The 25,066-nt window shown below is 38.4% G+C and overlaps 1 protein-coding gene across 1 annotated transcript in view; it reads left to right on the top strand.

Annotated features, from left to right (window-relative positions):
• Positions 1 to 25,066, top strand: part of RYR2 (ryanodine receptor 2) — an 819,632-nt gene that overhangs the window by 185,215 nt on the left and 609,351 nt on the right. The window contains exon 2 of the mRNA XM_075556394.1: positions 16,446 to 16,565. Within this exon, the coding sequence (XP_075412509.1) occupies positions 16,446 to 16,565 (120 nt within the window). The remainder of the gene's footprint in view (positions 1 to 16,445; positions 16,566 to 25,066) is intronic.

Genomic DNA, 25,066 nt, shown 5'->3' with positions numbered 1-25,066 from the left:
TGGAGCCTCAATGAATGCCCTTAGGCTGCTTTGACCTGGTTTGTCAGGGCACTCTTAGCAGCCCTTTTTGTCTAATAAAACAAAACATTAAAATTATTTTGGGAGGAAAAAGAAAAAAAAGGATAGAGAGAACAAAGTAAAATGTATAAGATAGAAGTAATAATAATGAAAAAGGAGGTCGCAAGAAGAAAAAAATGCGAGACAAAAGAAAGCAAAGCATGGGAAAGAAAGAAAAAAAGAAAAGAAAAACCAGCAGGAAAAACAATATACATTTCCCCCTCCTTTTCCATCCAGTTTCTAGAGATGTCTAATAGAAGACGGAGGTGAGAGAGGCTTTGCTGCCATGGGAAGTGGTGCTGATCTAGGACTCTGGAGCTAGGCTATGTGAGGGGGAAAATATTCTTCAGATCAGCATGCACTCCCCAGGTCCCTGAAGGCCTGTAGTGTTAAGCCAATAGGCAGAGACTACACCGGCGGGAAACGCACCACAGCAGCGAGCCACCTGCACTTGCCAGAAAGGGCTGGGGCCGCTAGGAGTTCTGTGGGAGATGCTGCCCGCAGCGCCGCCTCTTTGCCGGCATGAACGGGCGTAGAAGCTGGCGCTGGGACCCCACAGGGCACCACAGTGCTGTGAGCTGGCCAGGGCCAAGACGGCTCCACTGGGAGTGGAAAGCCATGTCGTTAAGGTTCCATAGCAGGTAGCTTCCCTTTTGAGCCACCGGCCCTGTGAACGGCACACAGCGATGGGGGCCAAGCCTATCGGACAGTGGCTGCTTCGGCTGGAAACAGAGGACAGTGTCGCCCGCCGTCTGCACTGGGAGGAAACAGTTCTGGCAGGCAGGCTTAGCGCTTGGAGTTGGCCGGTGCTGGGCACCCCGTAGTGCACCGCAGAGGCTTGGGCCTTCCGGAGCAGAAAAAGACGTCTCCGACAGAAACGCAAAGCCACATCTTTCGCCTTCTTAGTAGGCAGGAACACACCTTGTCCATGTCGCTGGCGGCAGCCCTCGGCACTGGGAGGAACTCCTTGGGGCAGGCAGGCTGAGCGCTGCGGCCGCAGGCCCAGGGCTCCACAGTCTGAAGTGGCTGTGGGGGAAATGCAGGGCCAAGTGTAGGAGCAGGATGGACCCTGGCAGCCAGCTGGCGCTGGCGGGAAGTGCACAGCGCTGGTGGCTGAGAGTGCGCTGCAGCACAGGCTCCTCCGAGGGAGGGATCCGGAGCTGGTGGGCGGGCGGGCAAGTGGGGTGCCGGTGGAGAAGCCCCAGGCAGCCATGGAGGTCCATCATCCCTCATGTAAGTAGACCAGCCAGCCTCTGGTAGATTGCAGGTCAGTTGCGGGGCTCTGGGGGAATGGAGGAAGGGGCCCGAGCCCAAGGGCGGATTCTTGCCACGTGTGGAAAGGGGAACAGTGAAAAAAGGAAACTTCTCTCCTCATGTGATCCCACGAGTGGGCAGCTGCTGTAGGGGGTCCCACCACAGCTGCGTGTGCCTCGGCAGTGCAGCCTGGCGACTCCTGGCGCGGGACCCTGTTTGGGAGTGGAGTGGGTCTATCGCTGGTCACAGCAGCAGTGATAGCGCGTGCTGGGTTTGTTCAACCTGATGAACCCAGATGTCCCAAGAATCGGATCCTGGATCATTGAGGCCCAAGCTCAGGACAATTGCATAGGGTGGGGGTCGGGTGCTGTCCCAGGAGGATTTTTCACTCACCAAACTCCTTCCACTGGGCTCCCTGGACAATAAACCCCCCTTGTTCGAAAGAGCCCTCAGTGTGCAGCTCACCTGGTCCGCCATCTTCCTCAGCTCATTATTATTTTTTAATTCTCTTTGTTTTGCATCCTGTGTTTTCCTCCTTTATTTACATAGTTTGATGACCACTAGCTTAATTTGAAAATCTTTATTAGCAGATATTTTAAAACAGGATTTTCAATTTTATTGGAAAATTAATAGAAAACGTTCTACTTTTGGCCTTCTTGTGGTACTTCATGTGATTATTTTAATAAGCTTGATACTAGCATGATTGTTACTTTTCATTTTTATTTCTAAAAAGCACCCTTCCAATGATGTATAGCTTATTAGTAGTACTTCTCTAAATGACTTTGTTTTTCCAGGTTTCTATGAATTTACTTTACAAAAGGAAAAGAGAACCTCCTCAAATGTATAAAATGACCCTAGGAGAATAAGCATTTGAGTCCTGTTACAAAATAGCTGTTTCATTGAAATTTGTTATTTAGCTTCAGTGCATGTTTGCTGTCATTTCTCTTGGACTTTGAGGCTTGGATTACATGGACTTTGACACGTAGAGAGCCCACTCATCCACTGCTGTTGATTAATCTTTTTTCTTTTTACCAGAAGGCACCTTTATGTGCTAATCATATGGATAAGTAGGAGGTTAAAGTAATTATAGGGTAAAGAAAGCATTGAAAACTAGCCCACTTGAGTTCTCATGAACCTGCATTTATTGGAGAGTAGAAAGTTTCATTATATTCAACAGCTGTAAAAGAATGTCTATTTCCAGAGTTGATTAAGGACAATGGGTTCAGATGACAGTTTAATAACCTGCCCCTTGCTGGCCATTGTGGTTCTGCCAAGAGAGTGTTGGTAGCATGGAAAGAAAACATGAGAGAGAGTAAAAGATAGAACCAAGAGCATGACACAGCTATTCAGCTAACAAAAGAAATGTGAAAAAGAACCACATAATAATAAGGAAAGGAAATAGTTATTCTAGAGAGAGGAAAATATGAAAGAAAATATAAGTAGTGGAGAGTTACACTGCCATTGGCATTCTCAGTAGGTAGAGACTGGACAAAAGGTTTGAAAATATTAATACAGCAATTATAAATGATAATAAGTATTTTTGCAGATTCAGATTAGAAGTAATCTAAAGATGATATATCTTTTTGAAAGATCCATTTATCTCAAAGGATCAATGCTACTTTGGATTGAGTTTTTCTTAGTGTTTGAGCATGTCACTCGTTACCAAGATGAACTTCCCTCTTCATTCACATTTAACCGTAGTTAGTGCTTGTACATAGACTTTCACCTGTTGCTTATTCTATGTTCAAAGTGCTTCCCTTAATATTTTTTGTAAAGGTTGGTAATGTTTTACAGATTCTTTTCATTAGCCTTATCCGGAACTGTCCTTATTTCTGCTTTAAATTTGAGAGGCAATTTTGCCGGACATAAGTTTCTGATGTCAGAAAATTTTGTATTTCAGAATTTTATGTAAGTTATTCCACTCTCTTCTTGCTCACATGGCTTCTGCTGAAAAAAATGAACTTTTTCTTACTTGTGCTGAAACATTGAATGAAGACTCTGTTTCTAGAAGAGATAACAGTTCTGTTACTAGATGCGATAAGGATTTTTCTCATGGCACCAATAGAAGATTTCATGAATTATATATGGAATTTGAGCTGCATTTTTGAAGCTCTGAGTTCATCTCTTTCCTTTATCAGTTTGTTTATTGTAAGTAGTAACAACCCGTATCCCTACAGTTCTCATCCTGATAAATTTGTAGAAAGATATCAAACACACGGCCACCCAGACCAACACTTCATCTTATCAAGGATGTTATTTTGGGTACTGATTTTGCTACCTCATGCCATGTATAAATATCACCCTTTTTACTATTAGCGACAGACTTATTAGAACTAGCCGATACAGAATCTGAATTCTCAGTGCCGTTAAGCCTAATATAACTTGATAACTAATTTAAAAACCACATTCGAACAATTTTGGTTTTCTAACAAAGCGAAGCCAGTGATGCTTGTGTGTATATTCAAAGAGATTTATATGGAGAAATGGGTCACACAGTCATAGAAGTGAGTAAGTTCAGTCTGGTTCAAGTCTGTGTGTCAGATGCTGAAGGCACATCCTCACTCCTGTGTAGTTGCAAGGGCTGATGAGCAGGAAGCAGGAAGACGAAGCAGAAGACCACAGGCTCGTGGATGGTGAGCTGAATGAATCCAAGATTGTTAGGCAACTGATGGCTCCTGGGATTCACAGGCAATATAATAGGATATAGATCAACCAGATACAGGATTCAAATCAAGCAGCAGATGTGACATAACTTACACAGACTGTCAATTCTTAGAATAGACCACACCCTGAATGAATCCTCCCTAAACTCTATGAAGACCGTGACCAGATGTGGTAGTTTTATAATCTGGTGTCAATTTGGGGCTTGAGTGAAGGGGTGGATTCTGATATTTCAATCAGATCATAGCCAATGAGGCATCTGTGTGGGCATGGCCTTCGCCTGAGAATTCTGGGAGCTCCTGGATTTTCCCCTCGGAGGCGGAGACACTTTCTCTCTGCTCACTCACTGAGAGGTTCTCTACTGACAAGGAATGTGGAACTACGCTAGTGGCCTGAGCTGGTACAGCCACGTGGAGACACCTGGAGCGCTGATACGCGTAGAGTGACATGATCTATAAAACTTCCCACACATTGGACTGGGATTGTCCTGCATTTGGGATGATTGCATGTGTTTAGTGAGTCTGGAAAGGACGCTATAGATTGGAATTGACGTATGGGCTAATGTCAGAGTTATGGACTTGATGTGGACCGGGCTGGGATGTTTTCTCAATATTCAATTGCTCTTGTATATAAACTTCTTTCTTATATACACATGAGTGTCTATGGATTTGTTTCTCTAGTCCACCCATACTAATACACCAGAAAAGATGTTCTAGTGTACCCACAATTGCTTGGCTTGTTCACAAATATCCCATCATGGAGTTGGCTGCATTTGTTTTAATAATATCTTGGGACAACACCCCCACTGGCTCCACCCCCACAAATCAAACTGTCATACAGCACAACACTTAAACTACTGTGCCACCAAACTTTCTGCTGTTCTTTTATTGTTCACTTAATCTTTATGATTGTTTTCTTTGTCGAGAATATTTATTAATTTTTATTAAGACTATACTATAATGTATTATCTTCTCAAGTTTAAAACAGTCCATTCTATCTTAATGCTGTATAGACTTCATTTAAAGTTCTATAACTTGAACCGATTATTTTCTCTTCTTGCTTTGTTGTTATCATTTACAAATTGATTACTCGGGTTCCATGTTTTCAGTCTTAGAGGTTTATTTTATTTTGTATACTTCTCTACCATAGCATCGGAATCAAAGCCATGCTATTTTCGATTGTTTCATATGCATGTAGAAGTTGGACATTGAATAAAGAAGCTTGAAGAAAAATGTATACATTTGAATTATGGTGCTGTAGAAGAATATTGAAAGTATCATGGACTGCTAAAAGGACAAACTGATCTCTTTTGGAGGAAGTGTGGCCAAAGTGTCCTTTGGAGTCAAGGATGGCAAGACTTCATCTTATAAACTTTGGACATGTTGTCAGGAGAGACCAGTTCCTGAAGGAGGACATTATGCTTGGTAGAGTAGAGGGGCAGGGCAGGAAAGGAAGGCCCTCAAAGAGACGGATTGGCACAGTGGTTGCAACGGTAGGCTCAAGCATAGAAACGTTTGTCAGGATGGTGCGGGGCCCTGCAGTGTCTGTTCTGTTGTGCACAAAGTAGCTATGAGTCCATGGCACCTGACAACAACATATCGGGGTTAATTTTTGTCTGATGTTGTTCTGTGCCTTAATAACAGGTTGTAGTCCATTATTAACACTCCGAAGGACCATTTTTACTAATTCTTTTAAAGGGAACTTAATTTCTACAGTTTCTTTTTATCTAGAAATGTTCTAATTTTGCCATCATATTTGAGGGATAATTTTACTGTATATAAGGTGTGGCTGTTTATTGGCAATTATTTTCCTTTAGGGCAGTGGTTCCCAACCTTCCTAATGCTGTGGCCCTTTAATACAGTTCCTCATATTTTGGTGACCCCACAATCATAAAATTATTTTTGTTGCTACTTCATAACTGTAATTTTGCTACTGTTATGAATCGGGCGACCCCTGTGAAAGTGTCGTTTGACCCCCCAAAGGGGTCTTGAGACCTTCTGCTTAAGGATATCCAGTATATATGATTCCGTTGTCTTCTTGTCTGTATCATTTCTGCTGGAAAATTAGATCTTAGTTAATTGCTTCTTCTTTCTAGGCAAACATTTATTTTTCCAGAGTTGCGTTTAGGATTCTTTCTTTGCCTTGGTTTTGGGAAGTTTGATTATGATTTGTCTGGTGATTTTCCCTGAGGTCTATCATGTTTGGGAATCATTGAACTACTTGAAGGCATATTCATCTTTCATGATATTAAGGAAGTTTTATTCAAATAGAACTTTAACAATTTTGTCAGTACTTTTAAGAAATCTCTTCCTGTTCTGGGATTCCAGTCACACATAAGTTGTTATTCATGATGCTATTCCCACACATTTTTTTTACTTTCTTCATCCTTTTTTCAACCTGTTCCTTTAACAGAGTCTTGTTACTAATTCTGTTTTTCATTGCTTCAATTCTTTGCTATGTTCATTCAATACCATAACTACTTCTTCCAAATTTCTACCTGTTTTTTATGTGATTTCTAATTTCCACTCATTTTGTCAATATATATTCTTGTATTTTCCTTGAATTCTTTCAGAATTTTGTACATTTTTCTCGATTTTGTGTGTGATCTCTTTGTTGTCATCCTTGGTTTTTTTCTTGATATCTTTCTTAATCTTCTGGAAGAACTTTAGTGTATACTTTTGAATTGCTTATCAGGTAATATTAATAGCATTTCTTTTTCGAGAAGATTTTTCTGGTTTTGTATTTTGATCACTTGTTTAAGCTATCTTATCCCGTGTGTGTGTGCACGTGCTCCATTGAGATATATCTTGTTTTGGAGACACTGGTGTTATTGTACTGATTTCTTGATTGGATGCTGCTTTTTCATCCTGGTATTTTGTTTTGTTTAATATGAAATTGCTTCAAAACATTTGCGGAAAATTTTATATTTGCTTATTTTCTGCAAACTTTTTGAAGTCCCCTTGCATATCTAAAAAAAAAATTGTGTGCATGCTCCTCAGGTCACTCTTCTAGCAGCATTGGGGTATGTAAGTCAACTTAGGAAAGAATGGGTGGGTGTTGGCCTCCATCTGTCATCAATCTAGTCATCCTGTTGCTGCTGGTATCATATTTCTGGTGAGTGTAGTACAGGTTTGGTAAGACTGGGTACTATTGCTGGTTTCTGACTGTTGTGGGAACACAGAGAAAAAAAGGTGTAATGAAAAAAGAAATATGTACACAGTTGAGTGATGGGAAGAGGTTAGGGAAGAGATTAAGAAAGAGATTAACATTGGTTCTAGTGTTAGCCCCCAAGCATGGCTGCTCAGGAATACAGATCTCATCTTAAGAGGAGGCAGATCACTAACAGAGGGTGGGGCAGGATATTGCTGACAGGGAGTTGGAGAGGGTATAGTGTTTTTTTCTGTAGTATCTTGTACAGTCTGCAGAGGCATGGAATGCCAGCCATAGAGGCAACAGGAGCAGGACAAGAACTCACCACGAGGAAACATTTGAAAAGAGGTCATCAAAGAACAAGGAGGAGAAAACAGGAAAGAAAAGGAGATGGAGGTGGGAGGGAAGATGTGGAAACTATGAAGAAAGTAAAATAGGAAGAGCTAAAGGGAGCAGTAGGGAGCAGTGACACAGAACAGGTGCAAATCCCAGCTGCCAAACATGGCTACAGTGAAACCACGACACACTTTTCTGTAGTAAGCATTGCCAGATGTAGAGAGGTGGGGATGCGTACTCCAGGCTGTGGAAGCAGGACTTGGGACAAACTTGCTCTGTAGGATCACACACACACAAATTTTATGTAACAGGAAAATAGAAACAAAAAGAATACAAACAGGGGAGAAGAGAGTGACAAACTATGAAGAAAGAACAAAGGTAAGGGGATTGTCCAATTTAGTACCGGCACAAGTGATTGTTGCCAAACTTGGCTGCAGTGGAAACATGATGTTTGCTTAACAAGACCATAGATCATCCATCAACTCCTGAGGATCAGTGGGTAGATACTGCTGATTTAGGAGACAGCTGGGACTGGGCATCTAGTTCTCGAGATTAAAAGTGCGAGGGGAATAAAGTGAAGAAAGTAGATTTTTAAAAGTGGGGAAGAGGAAAAATGAAAAGTAAAAAACAAAGGGAGAGATAAAAGGAAGAAAAACAAAATGGCACAGCACTCGTAGAGGGGTGGGTCTGGTTGTCTCCAGGTTGGTGGGCACTGGGGCCTGTGCTTTTAACCACGGGGGAGCTGTGTGTGGTGGGGGGAGGAAAATGATCATATATTTCTGGTTTCTGATTCCTCATGTGATGTTTGGTGCATTCCTCAATGAACAGAATGGTGGTCTGGTTCCTGCCCCAATTAAAATGGTGCTTGTAGTCTTTCAGAATGGCCACAGTATGCCTGGGTCACTGGCAATTCACTCTTCCATTTGCTTTCTTGTTTGTTGTTTTCATCCACTCTCCTCATCTAATTAATATTTGGTGGACTCCTTTGTAATTTCCTTTGATGCTTAGGTTTGTATGGATTCATCTGTATCAGTAGGTTGATGAGATTTTGGTAGAGGGCCTGGATAGAGTATCCACCTAGTCTGCCATCGTGGCCACACCAGGAACAAAAGATGAATCCATTTAAAAGACCACCTTATGTGGTCCTATTTTTTTATTTTGCCTTTTGCTGTTTATACTTTTGTTGTACTAGATAATCCGTTGTTAATAGCTAGATCTGACAGCATAGATAGGGATTTCTAATGAGAATTTTAGGCTTAAATGTTTTCGTTTACATATTTGGATCTCTAATCTGTTTTGAGTATGTTCTTGTGTGCATGGTGGGAGGAGTGGATCCTGATTCATTTTTCTGCAGGTGAAAATCCAGTTTTTCCTGATACGATTTATTAAACAGACTCTTCTTTCCACATCTAATGTATTTAGTACTCTCTTAAAAAATCAATTGACCATAGATGTGTGGATTAATTTCTGGGCTCTCAATTGTATTCATTTGGTCTCTGGGTCTATTGTTAAGTGTCTTGATTGCTGTACCAAAGAACAAAACAAAGCAAATCAAACTCACTGCCATTGAGTCAATGCCGACTCATAGTAACCTTGTGACTAAGTGTTTAAGGTAAGTAGCCATGGTAGTGTAGTGGTTAAGAGCTGGGCTGTGATCCATATCTCCAGCAGTTCGAAACCACCATGGGAGAAAGACTCGACTTTCTACTCTGTAAGCAGTTACAGTCTAGGAAATCCACAGGCTGTCCCTGGTTTTGGTTAACTGTTCATTTCACTTTCACATTTCTAATTGATAGTGTATAGTAATCCTAGTGATCTGTGTGAGTTCCCCTGTTGTTGTTAGGTGTCTAAGCATCAGTGGCCCAATGCAGAACAGAAGGAAACAGTACCTGATGTTATACTGGCCTCTTCATCTTTGCTATGGGTAGCCATTGTTGTATTCACTTCCTTAGTCTCATTGAGGATCTTTGTCTTTTTCACTGGCCCTCTCATTCATCAAGCATGTTATCCCTTCCAGGAATTTCTCTTTCATGATTACATGTCTAATATTGTCCTATCCCTATGTTACTGAAATCAATCTCACTTGGCCATAGTTTAAGCCCTTTAATATACTGTTGGATTCTGTTTCCTATCATTTAAAAATATTTTGAATCTATATTCATAAAAGATACTGTGCGTGTGCGTTGTCTTTGTTTTTGGTATTTGTTCTTCGGTGCTGTTGAGTAAGTTCCAACTCTTCACGACCTATGCATAACATGACGAAACCCTGCCTGGTCCTGCGCCAGCCTCACATTGTTCATATATTTGAGCCCATTGTTGCAGTCACTGTGTCAATCTATCTTGTCGAGGGTCTTCCTCTTTTTTGTTGCCCCTCTACTTTACCAAGCATGATATCTTTCTCCAGAGACTGGTTTCTTCTGATAGCTTGTCTAAACTATTTGAGATGAAGGTTTTGCATCTGAGGATTATTCTGGCTGTATTTCTTCCATGCTAGATTTGTTTGTTCGTTTGGCAGTCCATGATACTTTCAGTATTCTTCACCAGACCATAATTCATTGATTCTTCTTCAGTCTTCTTTATTCACTATCCAACTTTTACATGCATATGAGGTGATTGAGAATGGCATGACTTGGGTCGGGCACATCTGAGTCCTCAAAGTAATTTTCTTGGTGTTTAACACTAAGAGCTCTTGTGAGGCAGATTCATCCAATGCAGTGCATTGTCTGATATCTTGACTGGTGCTTTCATGAGCATTGATTGGAGATCCAAACAATATCAAAATCTTGAGAATCAAATCTTTTCTCTTTTTATCATATTACCTAATTGTCAAGTTGTGAAAGTTTTTGTTTTCTTGACATTGAGTTGTAATCCATACTGAAGGCTGAAATACTTTATCTTCATTAGGAAGTCCTTCAAGTGCTCCTCAATATCAGCAAGCAAAGTTTTATTAGCTGAATACCAAACTTTGTTAATAAATATTTCTCCAATCTTGATACCACATTCTTCATATAGCTAAGTTTATTACTCGTTCAGCATACCGATTGAATAAGTGTGATGAGGGTATGCAACCCTGACACCTACTGTGCTAGGTTGGGTAGACTAGAGGAACAAATTCAGGGAGACTAAATTTGTGTATAGGAAACAGGTTTATAAACAGTTTGTGTATAAGAAACAGGTTTATATACAAGAGCAATTAAATATTGAGCAAACATCCTAGTCCAGTCCAAATCAAGTCCATAAATCCGATATTAACCCAAGTGTCCAATACCAGTCTATAAAGTCCTCTTCAAACTCTTGAAACACATGTGATGACGCCGAATGCAGGAAGATCACAGGCCAGCGGATGGAAAGTTTTGTGGATCCAGTGGTGTTGTAAGCATCTCGACACTGGTAGGGGTCTCCACATAGCTATGTCAGGTTAGCTTCATGTGGCTTCTCGTCAGATATGTCTCACAGGGAGTGAGCCAAGAGTGTCGAGAAATACATGCAATGGCACCAAATGCAGGAGGAAATACAGGAATTTCCAGAATCTTCAGGGGAAGGCCATGCCCACAGAGAGGCCTCATTGACTGTACAGTGATTGATAGGCTAGACTCCACCCCTTCACTCACAATCTTCTCAAATTGACAACAGATTACATAACTACCATAGACCACCCCATGTCAATTTGACACTTGCACACAACTCTTTAAACATATATAATTTTCAAACAAATAATAAAATAATATCTGTACCTAACAGGATAAAACTAAAATGCATATAATTCTTTATGTGCCACTCTCATTTAAACATAGAATTCTGTAAGTGAACAACACAACAATATTCCAAATAGCAGTTGCAGTTAAGTAATACCTACCCCTTAATCCTATAAATATATTCCCCTACCTATTACAGTTTGTAAGCCAACCTCTTCATGCCTTTATCTGCCCCATTTGTGGTATCCAATTTCTATTCTGCCCACTTACATCAACCCAGTGCTCTGTGAAGAATCTTCAATCTAGTTATAATCCTTGTGATTCTGCATCCATAATCAAAGTCAAATCAGGACAGGTCAACCATATAGTCTGCAGCAGCATGCACCAATTCACAGGCTCAAAAATCTTCTGTTCATCTGGTTGGGTTCTAGTCAACTCAATGTGGCTGCCTAACATAGCCTCACCAGGGTGTCCATTGGTCACCTCGCCTTTAGACCATAGGCTTATCACCAATACTCAATAAGACTAGCCCCCTCGTGCTAGATCATGAACTTCAGACCAGTCAACCAGCTCTCATCTTCTCCTCTAATGCATGTACACAAGATCCACGGGTATCAGTGGCCAGACTCAACCCGTCTCTTCATTGCTGAATTTCTCTCACTTCCACTCAACAAATGGATCCAGGTGGTCACCTAGAAAGCATTTCAGCCTGCCTACAGGCTTCCTTTAACATTCAGTCCTAGAGTGGATATTTTCTTCAGGGATCCAGATTTTTTTAAGTTTCTGACAAAAACTTCTAGAGTTCAAACTTCAAAAAGCCAAGGAGTTCATTTTTCTTCAATCTGTCAACAGCCCCCAGCAAATCTCTTGGAATGCAAATGTCCAGAGTACTCCAAAACATTGGGTGTGACTTATCTTTTCAGAGCCTTCTTTGCAGGTGTGTCCTAAACTCATTTAGAGATCCAACTTTAGTGACTGAAGACAGGGGGCTGACAAGCTCTCTATTTTCATCCTTCCCAAAAACATTTCTATCAATCATTTCAATAATAAGCAGAAGAAATCTGTACAAAGTAGAATCAGATACTAAACTCAATTAAAACTGTCAAGTTCAATCCTTATTTAGCTTATTAAATCATTACCTAAACTATTCTGTTGATACAAAAATATGGGATTAGGCTCGGAGAGCATCAAACCAGATCCAGGCTTTCTGTCAGACATTTTGACCTTCTGTCAGCTATCTTCCTTAAGCAGCATGGTCTCTGAGAAATTCAATGGGCAATTTCTACCCCCGAACTCAAAATGTACATGAAACACATTCATTTTTGCCATTTCACAAAGGAATAAACATAGACTACAACCAAACAAAATAATCAGAATGTTAAGTTCCCTTATTCTTTTCAGAAAACAATCCAGTAAACCACATGGACATATCTACCTTCTGGCTAGCCAAAGAAGAAACATTACCATGAGGGAGAGGTCAAACAAACATCCACTCTCCATATTTATGAATTATTTCTCTAGTACCCCATTCCTGAGGTATCATAATGTGCCAGCCCGGGTAGACTCTAGAAACAAATCCAGGGAGACACTCATATGTATATAAACCTCTTATATACACTAGTGTCTCCCTGGAATTGTTTCTCTAGTCTACCTGGACTAACACATTATTAATTCATATCTAAAGATCAAATTAATGACTCAAGGCAAGTGAGTTGGAAATTTTGTGGATCCAGTGGCATTGTAAATATCTCAGTGCTGGTAGGGGTCTCCACATAGCTTCTCCATCTCCCAGGGTTCTGGCTATATCAGGTTGGTTTCATGTGCCTTCTTGTCAGAATGCCTCACAAGGAGCGAGCCAAGAGAGTGTCTCAGAACACATGCATTCATGCCAAATGCAGGAGGAAATTAAGGAATTTCCAGAACCTCAGGGGAAGGCCATCCCTACACAGAGGCTTCATTGGCTCTACAATGATTGACAAGCTAGACTCCACTCCACTCAGAATCTTCTCAAGTTGACAATAGATGATATAAAGTTACACAGGAGCACAATGAAATGTTCTGGAATTCCTCTTCTTTTCAAGCCTATCCATACTTTGTTAATGATATATCTTGTTCCATGTCCACTTCTGAATCTAGCCTGAATTTCTGGCAGTTCCCTGTAAATGTACTGCTAAAACCATTGTTAGATCATCTTGAGCAAAATTTTACTTTCATGTGATATTAATGATACTGTTCTATATTTTTTACTGTTGGGTCAATTTTCTTTGGAATGGATACAAATATCAATCTCTTTCAGTCAGTTGGCCAAGTAGCTGTCTTCCAAATTTGGAAGACAAATTTCCTCAACTTGAGGAAACATTTCAGTTGGCATTCCTTCAATTCCTGGATGCATGTTTTTGACTGATGACTTTAGTGCATCTTGTACTTCCTTTAGCATCATTGGTCTTTGCTCATGTGCTACCTCCTGAATTGGTAGATGTCAACTAGTTCATCTGTCCTGGATTCCTTGTGTTTCCAGTTCCAATCTGTACCAATGTATGTCCTGTGGTCTAGCCAGATAGATCTGTAGGGTAGAATTGGGATCATGATAGTTGGGGAGGAAGCATTTAACAACTAGAGGAAAGTTGTATGTTTTATTGTTGCTACATTGCACCCTGATTGGCTCATCTTGTCCCCACAACCCTTCAGTAAGGGGGTGTCCAGTTGCCAAAGATGGGCTTTGGGTCTTTGATTTTCTTGATGTGATCCCACATCTCATCCTTCTTCTGTCATTAGTGTTAATGACACTATTTTTGAAATCCCGGTGGGATATACCCTAGGCTTTATTTTACCTTTTGTGGTCTTGTTTTGAATGTTTCTCAGCTTTGAGGTAACCTTGAATATGAGCAATTGATGGTCTGTTGCATAAAAAAACCCCTTGGTCTTACTTTAGCTGCTGCTATTGAGCTTTCATAGTCTCTTCCCACCAATGTAGTCAATTTGATTTCTGTGTCGTCCATTTTGGGAAGTCTAACTATATAGACACCTTTTGTGTTATTGAAAGGAAGTATTTGCAATGAAAAAGTCATTGGTCTTACAAACTTCTATCACCAAGACTATTTTTCCCAACTCCTGTTCCTCTTTATTTACAACTTTTGTATTCCAATTACTAATAATTATCAGTGCATCTTGATTATATGTTTAATCAATTTCTGATTGAGGAGAGAAAAATTCTTCAATTACTGTATCACTAGCTTTATTGGTTGTTTTATAAACTTGGATTAATTGTTATATAGACTGAATTCCTTGTATGCAGATAGAGATTGTCCTGTTACAGAGTGTATTCCAGTTTACACTAGAGCTTGAGATGTCCTTTTTGATGCTGAATTGGATGTCATTCACTGGTCATTCCTTCATTGGTTCTATCATTCATAGTAAACTGTATCATTGTGTGATTCAAAATGCCCCAAACTAATTCATTTCAACTCAGTAACACATAGAATATTGATTTTTATGTGTCTCATTTCATTTTTGTTGACTTCCAATTTTATTAGAGTTATAGTTCATATATTCCAGGTTCCATTTATTAATAGATGCTTACAGCCATTTCTTCTCATTTTGAGACACACTCCATCAAAAATGAAGGTCCCAAAGACTTTTTCCATTCAAGTCATTTAGGTGGACTCTATATTGAGAAGACCATTGCTCCTCAGTCTTATTCTGAGTGCCTTCTGACCTTAGGGTCACATCTTCTGGCACTCTCTCTGACAACGTTCTGCTGCTGTTCATGAGCTTTTATGTATCCAATGATGCTGCATTGTTATCAATATGGATTTCAGTAGCTAATTCCTCTGAAGTTGACAACCTATTCCTTTATTCTCTCTTCTTAGGCTGGAAGGTCTGTTGAAACCTCTTCACAGGTGACTCTACTAGTATTTGAAATATGAGTGGCATAGCTTCCAGAATCACAGCAACACACAAGCCAACACACAACATCAAATTGACAATTTGCGGGGTTTGGGCTTTAGAAAATATTTTTCATTTTCATCTGTTTGGTTTGTCAATTGTGCTGTAAATTTTTGGTAGAATTCTTCAGTAAGACATCTAGACCAGGCATTTTTTTTGTTTGTTTGTTTCTGGGAGAAGTTTGATCACTGATATGGATTCCATTTTTATAAGTTTGTTGAGACTTTCTATTTCCACTTGAGTCACTTTCTATAGGTATATGTGTCTAAGAAATCTGAACATTTCATGTTGGTTATCCAATTGGTTATGGTTCAGTTTTTTTTTTAAATAACATTATATAATAATGTTTTCTATTTCTATTGGGTCAATTAGAAGATCTTCTCTTTCATATTTTTAGGGCTGTTTTTGTCTTGTTTTTTTTAAAAATCATTTTATTGGGGCTTATACAACTCACAATCCATACATACATCTATTGTGTAAAGCACACTTATATATATGTTGCCTTCATCATTCTCAAAATTCGCCATCTGCTTGGGTTCCTGGAATCAGCTCCTCATTGGGTTATCAATTTTATTGTTCATGTCAAAAAACTAATTTCTAGTTTTGCTGGTTTTATTTTTAGAAATTTGTTTGCTGTGATCTTTATTATTTCCTTTATTCTAGTAGGTTTAGGCTTAGTTTGAGCTACTCTTTCTAGTTTCTGGAGTTTTTGCATATGCCAATGATTGAAGTTTTTCTTAATAAAATTTCCTCTGAATATTGCTTTCATTGTGTACTGTATTTTGTTATGTTGTGTCTCATTTTCTTTAAAAGCTAGGGAATTTTAAAATAGTTTTTTGACTAATTCCTTGATTTATTGTTGGTTTAATAGTGTTTTGTATAATATCCATGTTTGCTCATTTTCTATTTATTACTGTTAGTTGTTTTTTGCTTTGCATCAAATCAGTTCTTCATCATATTTGATATCACAGCAACATAACAGATGATTTCTTATTAAGTGATGCTAATGTGGAAGTCTTGTAGTTTACTGTTTTGCATATACACATAAGTATGTTAGTATGCTAATGTGAAAGTCTTGTGTAGTTGACTGTTTTGCATACAGATTGCCTAATGAAATAAGTAATGATAATGGGAGATCCATGGCTTGTCTTGAATGTCAATGTCCCCAATCCTTGTTACTTTTCTGAAAATATAAAATGCTCTTTGAATGGATTCTTTAGTTTAGTTGAGAGTTCTGCTGTGCTGAATTTTAAAATGTACAAAATTCACATGTTTGAAAATCTAGTTTAGATTTTTCTTGTCATATCAAATCTGACTTTTCTTCTCCTCCCTCCTGCCCCTTCACAGGATGATGAAGTAGTTCTGCAGTGTACTGCAACCATCCACAAAGAACAACAGAAACTATGTTTAGCAGCAGAAGGATTTGGCAACAGACTTTGTTTCTTGGAGTCTACTTCAAATTCAAAGGTGGGATAAATTTATTTGTGGCTATTCAGATATCTATATTTTACTTAATGCATTAAAGTTATTAATCAGCATTGTACTGTTTTCTGTGGAATACATAACACAGATTAGGTCACAAAGTATTGCTTTTAGGGTCCCAGTTCATGCATGCACAGGTTTATTAAAAACAAAGTATGTTTAATCATTTCAGTAGATGGCTGCAAATGACTGCTCTTAGTAAAATATTTTTCTCAATCATGAAAGGGTGCCCTCACCCTTTTTTTAGAGGTTCATTTGAAACATTGCCTTTTGAAAGTATATGTTGGAACACTTACATTCAAAGCAGTCAGGTCAGCTCAGAAGGTAATGGCAAATTTTTGGTAATTATGAAGAGGTGATCTCTATAACTTTTTTGAGGGATAAAGAATGATGATAACCGGGATTATTCTGAAAATGTTTTCAGAATATTTAAAATGTCAATGGTGAGAAAAAAGCTAGGAAGTTTTCACTGAGGTTTGTCCCCCCCCCTTTCACTCCCCAATCCTGAGGAACACCTGCTTAGTCTTCAAGAGTTGTACAGGCTGCCCTATGAGAATTTCCTTATGTTGCCCCTCTAGATGATTTTATTCCCTAACCTCAAAGACCATTTCAGAAGAACATGATTGAGCCCCTTAAGCATGACAAAATCCCATTATGATTTGTTATCCATTGAGAAGGACAGAATTTGTTTTTCAGGGAAAGTTTGGAGAGATGGAAACACAGCCTTCAGACCTAGATAGGGGAATGTTGAGTAGCAATAGCTGCACATTTTTGTTCCATAATGTTTCTATTATTTGATAACAATGCCGTTTTGAAAAATTACATAGCATTAATAATTTTTATTATGTATTAGTTGGGGGTTGGAGGGTTACATTTCAGACCATTAATTCTATATTCAGTAGTTCAAACCACTCATCACTACCCTATCTATTCTATGTCCTCCCTATCTCTGATTTCTCTTCTCCTTCTATGGCTGGCACTCCTCCCTTTCACCAAAGATCTATCAGGCTTCTAGGCTACTGCTTCATCTTCCCACCCTTGTGTGCTACTCCTTGGGAACATGAAAAGTTCATTTTCTTTAGTATGTAAGTCTTTGTCTTGGTGTTTTATCCTTATAGTAGTAATCTTGTAAACCATTTTGTTCTTTTTTGAAGGACTAACTTTACTCAACAAAGTGTTCCCCATGTTCATCCATTTTGAGGTTTAATAATTTTTTTAACTATGTAGTGATACTTTTCCACATACCTTTATATTAACTATAAGGTATTTTTCTTTTTTCATTAGCCAAATTTTAATTGATTATGCAAAGACATAGGATATAATGGTTAACAAGAAAGGGCAATATTTTTATTCTTATGATTTTATATCTTAGTAAAAAAAGACGCAAGTAAACAGTAATATACTTTTACAACTGAAAAGGGATGTTAAAAACAATCAGAGTAATTTAGGTACATGTTTTGGAGACACCAATATTTTTGAGCAGATCAAAAGAATATGAGCGAGTGAGCAGTACTGAGTATTGAGCATTCAAAATGTAAGTCCCTGAGTTAGAAATGAGTTTTCAGACTATTGAAGCGTATCAAGGAGGCTGTTACAGGTGTTGAATGAAGAGTTGGAAATGAGGTCCCAGAAGGACCATATCATGTAAGGCCTTATAAATCATGATTAGAAGTTTTCATTCTTTTGTGAAGGGAGGGTTATTGGAGGTAAATGATATGGTTCAATAACAAGTTTCAAAGATTAAACCAGTTACTATCCTTAATTTTGACCCAGGATAACCCAGCTTGTGTCAGAGTAGAAATGTGTGCTCCATAGGACTTTCAATGGCTGGATTTTGGGTAGCAGATCACAAAACTGTTGTGTTTTCAAACCCATTTTATTGGGAGCTAATACAGATATCATGTCATTCCCAATTTCAGTCACATCAAGCAGTATTGTACAACTGCCACCACAATCAGTTTCCACACATTCTTTTCCTTCTTAAACTCCTCGGCACCAGCTTCCTCTTACCCTGCCACTGCACACCCCAGAAACCCTTATTCTACTTGCTGTCCCTATAGGGACATCCTGTACTCATCAAGCCTGAGTTTCATATACGGAAAAACAGGCAAACTGTCTTACAGAGATGCTTCTTGGTGAATTCAAGCCTCTATCTAAATTTGTATTTAGCAGCAAATGCATTATTGTTTGTACCACCCAGAGGTACAATAAAAAGCTTCGGCTTTAAAAGTTTCAGCGTAGGGAAAGTGAGCAAAGGTGAAATTTGGGAGGCTAGGGGAATTAGTGAAAAATAATTAGGGATTTTAGTAAAAATTGGAGGGTAGATACAAAAGTTCAGGTGAGAACAAGTGGTGGTCGGACAAGAATAGACTCAATAGTGATCGGTTTGGTGTATGCTTCAAGATGTACTAGCTAGTAGATCAGATTGCATAGTATACAGGAAAGACAAGCATGTCTCTGGTGTGGTAAATAAACAATAGTCACTTTAATGTTATTTTGAATATTATTTTTTTGGTTTACATGTTACTTTAACATACATTTTCACTTAATTCACAATGAGTATATAAGGAGTTATTGTTCCCATTAATTTACTGAAGAATTTGAAAGCTTAAAAATGTTAAGTTCCTAAAATACTTACTCTAACTTGGAGTAACAATGGTAGGAATAACTTTTCATACTTAGGTCTTTTAGCTTCAAAATATGATTTTTTCCTCCATATCATATGACCTCTTTGGTTTTTCTGTAAACAAGTAGCCAACAGTGTATATATACAGAGTTATTTACTTAGAAAAATGCAATGCTAGTGTTAATATTATAATAGTTTATGAGAAAATCTTACATATTCTGTCAGTCTTATATTAATTTTCTACTTGAAAGGTTTTTACTGAATATTTTCATTGTGCAAATCAATGCCATTTGTGGAAAACATTTATTCTTAAAAAGTAAATTGTTTAACATTTTAATTTTGGCCCTTTTTCTGTGTGGTTTGGGATGTTTTGAAGTTACTAGAACCATGTCGCTATCTTCGTGGAAGAGCGTTTTTATCTCTGCTTCCCATAGGAAATGATGGGTACTCTACTGCTGCCACAGTTACGCACGAGGTTATTGACAGTGTGAATCTCCCCAGAATAACCATGCAGCAAGGACTTGATGACCTGCTGCTGTAAATATGCCAGCCAGAAAATGCTAAAGCAGATTTCTACTCTGTCATATTGGGATCTGTATGAGTTGGAATCAACTCAACTCTATCCAATAAGCTGTAGACTCCTGTTTTAGCAGGAGCCCTGGTGGTGTAGGGGTTAAATATTGGGCTGCTTTCTGCATTGTCAGCACTTTAACCCCACAATTGGCTCTGAGTCCACCTTAGGCTCGAGGGAGAAAAATTTGGCTTCTGACTCCTATAAACGCAAAGGGCCCAATTTTCCGCTGTCTTGTACTCTGTTTCATCTTAGGCCACAATGAATCGGCATCGACTCGATGGCACTGAGTTAGTTTGTTTCTTACTGTTTTAGCTGTTATTCTCTCCCTCGGTTTTAATATAAGAGCTAATTTCCAATACTAAAAATAAATGCCCCCAATTCTGGAGTAGATACATCATATAATAGTCAAGGCATTGAAGTAGAACTAAACTTTCACTTTGACTAGGCACTATTTATGACCAATGAACTGGACATCTTAACACTTTGTGTCTTAGCTTATACTTTTCTGACATCTGAAAATTTGGATTTAGTTTGAAATATTGCAATTTATAAAAGAAGCACAAAGTAAAAAAGAAATTGAAGTCAAATAAAGCAGCCTGTTTTGTTCTTAATTTTAAATTCTTAACACAAAAACCATTTGTTTTCTTCCCGCTACTCAGATTACATATTTGATGACCCTACATGATGCCAGATTTTTTCGCTTCTTCAGTTTCCTTTGTCCTCTCACTTGTGTGTCCTTCCCATGCTTTCCTGCCTACTAAAAAGTTGGTTGTTTTTCAAAGCCTGGCATCAACAGTCCCTCTTCTGGGTTGCTTAAAAAAAAAAAAAAGTCCTAGGTTTTCCTTTGTTTCTTTTTTTTATTAATTGAACTAATTAGGAGATTTGCATATCAACCTATCATTTTTATATTCATCAATTTAGATAATTTATCAAACCTCCTAATAGCTTGCCCTGTTGCTCCTTTTTTCCCTTCTTCTTGTACAATAATACCTTCCCCTTCACTCACTCTAGTTAACACCTGTTTTCTAGTTTATTTCTTTCCCCACTGCTCCCCAGTCCCTGCACACAACATATGTGTCTTTTGGTATAAAAAACATCTTTTATTTAAAAAAAACAATGGTTCCTACAATATTTCTACTTTTGTGATTGTGTCTTAAGTGCTATTTTTCCATTTCTTTATGTTGGTAATCATACAAAAATACTAAAATCAGATGTCATCAAGTGAATTCTAATCTGCAGGGACAGTGCATTATAAAGTGTAGTTTTTCTATCCAAAGCCTCTAACTCCCACGAAACGGCTTTTCCTTGCATGGGTCTGGTAAGAAGATGGGGGAAGATGCTGATAGGATTCACCTGTGAGTAACTGTAAACAGGATTCTCTGGTGTGCCATCCTACTATGGATAAAATGAGCCCTCTGAGAAATAGGAGTAAGGATCTCATTACCAGCAAGAGGCGGGAGTGGACCTCCTGGATCCAGATGAGAGCTACAATATCAAAAGAGCAGCAGCATAACCTGAGCATGGAATAGAGTGACGGACCTTTCTAACTGATGACGTTAGTAATGATGAGTGCTTTTGTGCAGGAGGCCGGCTTGCATAGTGGGGGTGCCTCTGGGCACTTGAGTTGGGATATTGAACTTACTGACTCATGGTAGTAGAGATGAATGCCTTTGAGCTGAGGCTGACTGGAGTGGCGTGCCACTGGACACTTCTTCAAGGAGCTAGTTTGCTGACCCTTGGAGTGTAAGCTGATTGCCTTCGGGTTGACACTTATTGTACAGTGGTATGCCCTGTGGGCATTTGTTAGTAGACTTTAGGAAACTATAATATGTCATGATAAACACCTCAATCCTGAGCATTTCTCCCTGGCATTACAACTTGTTAACTTTCTTAATAAACCAGTTAATCATGAATTTTGTCTGTTAGATTTGTGTAGTCATTGCAATGAATATTAGAACATGGAGATAAAATAGAAAAATTAAGTCAAGACAGAATATATATGTCAGAGGATAATTATGCTCCTCAGAGCTTTTAATGACTATATATATTGTCAACAAGCCCTTCTTCTGAGGTGCAGCTTGGGGTTGATTCAAACTGCCAAGCATTTGGATGGTTGCCGAGAACTTAACCATTAGCACTACCCAGACACTATCTAAATATTGCTTAATTCTGTGCAATATCTACACTCTCATCTCTCCTTGAATAAGTACATGCATATACTTCACTTTACAGAGAAGCTGTATTATATTGAAGGAAAGTAAATGTGGCATTTGGATCGAAGGAAGGTTTATTAACAATCTGAGATATGCAGGTGACACAACCATGCTTGCTGAAACTGAGGAGACCTTGAAGCTCTAGAACAGCAGTTCTCAACCTGCAGGTCATGATCCCTTTGGGGGTTGAATGACCCTTTCACAGGGATTGCTCAAATCATAACAGTAGCAAAATTACAGTTATGAAGTAGCAACGAAAATAATTTTATGGTTGGGGGTCACCACAACATGAGGAACTGTATTAAAGGGTCGCAACATTAGGAAGGTTCAGAACCACTGCTCTAGAAGATAAAGATGAAATATTGTAGCCTTCAGTATGAATTTCATTTCAGTGTAAAGAAGACAAAAATCCTCCAACTGGATCAAATGGTAACATCATAATAAATGGAAAAAATATTTGAAAATTTCACGGATTTTATTTTGCTGTATCCCCATCAATACTCGTGGAACCAACAGTCAAGAGATCAAATGACTGGTTGTATTGGATAAATCTGCACAAGGACCCGTTAAGAGTGTTGAAAAGCAAGATTACTTTGAGGACGAAAGTGCATCTGACCCATGCCAGGTTTTGTTTTTTGTTCATTGCCTCATATGCCTGTGGAAATTGGACATTGAATAAGGAGGACTGAAGAAGATTCAAAGCATTTGAATTTTGGTGCTGGCAAAGAATATTGAAAGTACTATGGACTCCCCAATGGAGAAGCAAATTTCTTTTGGGAGAAGTATGGCTAGATTGCCTCTTAAAGGGAAAAGATAGTAAAGTTTTATATTACGTACTTTGAACTGTTGTCAAGAGAACTGGTCCCTGGAAAAGGACATCATGCTTGGTAGAGAGGCAGTGAGTAAGAGGAAGACCCTTAGAGAGATGGATTGACAGTGACCGGAACGGGTTCAAGTACAGGAACAGTGCGAGAATGACAGAGGATCCGGCACTGTTTCCATTTGGCGTGTATCGGGCTACTATGGGTTGAAATGAACTCGACTGCCCCAAATAAAGTGATATACTTCAAGACACATGCCTGATTTTGCACTCTGTGAGCCAGAGCACTTCTCATTCTTTCTTCTGCTTTCACACCAAGCACAGAGCCTTGAGTGAAATGCTACTGCATGCTGTCCAATTGCTTCTGACTCAGATACCTACATGGCTCTATAGAATGACCCCATCGAGTTTCCCTTGCTGCAGTACTTATGGGAACAGTTATCCATATCTTTTCAGATGATCCATAAAATGTAATGAATTACTAAGTTTGAATTGGAATCAGTAGACTTAGTTCAATTATACTATGGACTTTTAATATTTTAAAATAACAGTGTCAAAACATGAGATCTTGGTCCATACTTGAAAGATGCAAACCTGGGCCCAGTTTTGTGCTACACAGAGACATGTCTGCTTTTGACTTTCATTTTTTTCCCCTCAAATTGTTGTGTCCTGCATTCATTAAAAGGTGAGTAAAGCTCATGTGGGAGGGGGGGAAAAAAGAGGACCTGATGCAGAGGGCTTAAGTGGAGAGCAAATGCTTTGAAAATGATTGGGGCAAAGAATGTATGGATGTGCTTTATACAATTGATGTATGTATATGTATGGATTGTGATAAGAGTTGGATGAGCCCCTAATAAAATGTAAAAGAGAAAACAAAGGTGAGTAGAGCATAATGATTTCTGGTGGGAATTAGACACTGAATGCTGTATACTATTTATGTGTTTCTAGAAATGATATCAGAAATAGATTAAGGTACAGAATCTTTTAATCAAACACAGGGCTTACTTTTTCAGAAATATGAATTTTATTATTCTTAAAACAAAACAAAAAAATGCAGTGCCATGAAATTGATGTTCATTCCAACTCACAGTGAGCCTGGCCCTGTGAGTTTCTGAGACCAATTCTTTTTGGGAATACAAATCCTCTTCTGAGGAGTTTCTGGTATTTTTGAACTACTGGCCTTGCAGTTTTATTCTTGGATAAATACTATTCCTGCCTCAAACATAATCATAATGGTGTATAATTTCAGTATAGATTTTTATGCAGAAAATATAAACATTTACATATGTCTCAGTTACTTATTCATAATTCGTAACTATGGGTATTTGCTGTGTATTCTTTATGTGAATAACTTTTATCTTTGTTTCTATGTGTATAATTGAAAAATTCATTTCTTGCTTTTAAGAATGTATCACTTAAAGGCAAGTCTACTAATCACTAACGAAGATGATCTTACTCCCATAAACATGAGACTTTTTTACTCCTGTAAATAGTTCCAGAGTTGGAAACTCACAAGGAGGGTTTTACTTTGTCATGTGGCATTGCTATGAATTGGAATTGAGTGAATGTTTGTTGAATGGAATTAATTTTTTGATTTGTTTTTGACCTTTGACTTACCTTTGTGTGTATATGTTACTTTATAGATAAAAGTGAAAAATAACACTTTACATTTATAGTTGTATCTTGCATATATAGTGTATAATACATAATATATAACTTTATATTTAAAAGAGTGGTGATAAGGAGTAGCATTTTATCAGTAGTAATAAAGACATACCAAATAAACAAGCCCATGACTATTACCTGTTTTTTAAATAAGGTTTTTTGTATATTGTTTCCTATATATCTATATAGCTGTATAATAATTTAGTTTTAGATATATCTAAACCTCTAAACATATATCAGTATAGGTACAGATATAGATAAATAGACATTTTTGTTCAGGAAGTTTTCAGTATCTGTTATAATAATTACTCTTATACCAATGTCTTTGAATATCTGCTTTAAGTCCTTACTTTCGGGCTGCAAATACTTACCAAATTTTTTTCATCAGTAATCAGTCCACACATATAACGTTTGGCAGAGAGCACATTTATAAAAATACCATCTTTAGTCTGAATGGTTGGCAAAAGCCTCCAGTATCTCTGTTTTTTGGGGGGGGGGGGTACAGTAATTGTCCATATAAGCATTGTTGAAATGAGCTAATTATTTCTTCCTCCATCTCTTTTCTTTGGCATCTAATTTGAAGGACTA

The sequence above is a fragment of the Tenrec ecaudatus genome, chromosome 8 (assembly GCF_050624435.1).
Source record: "Tenrec ecaudatus isolate mTenEca1 chromosome 8, mTenEca1.hap1, whole genome shotgun sequence".
NCBI classification, from domain to species: Eukaryota; Metazoa; Chordata; class Mammalia; order Afrosoricida; family Tenrecidae; genus Tenrec; species Tenrec ecaudatus.
The sequence above is the reverse complement of the archived record's forward strand: the minus strand, read 5'-3'. Positions and strand labels throughout refer to the sequence as shown.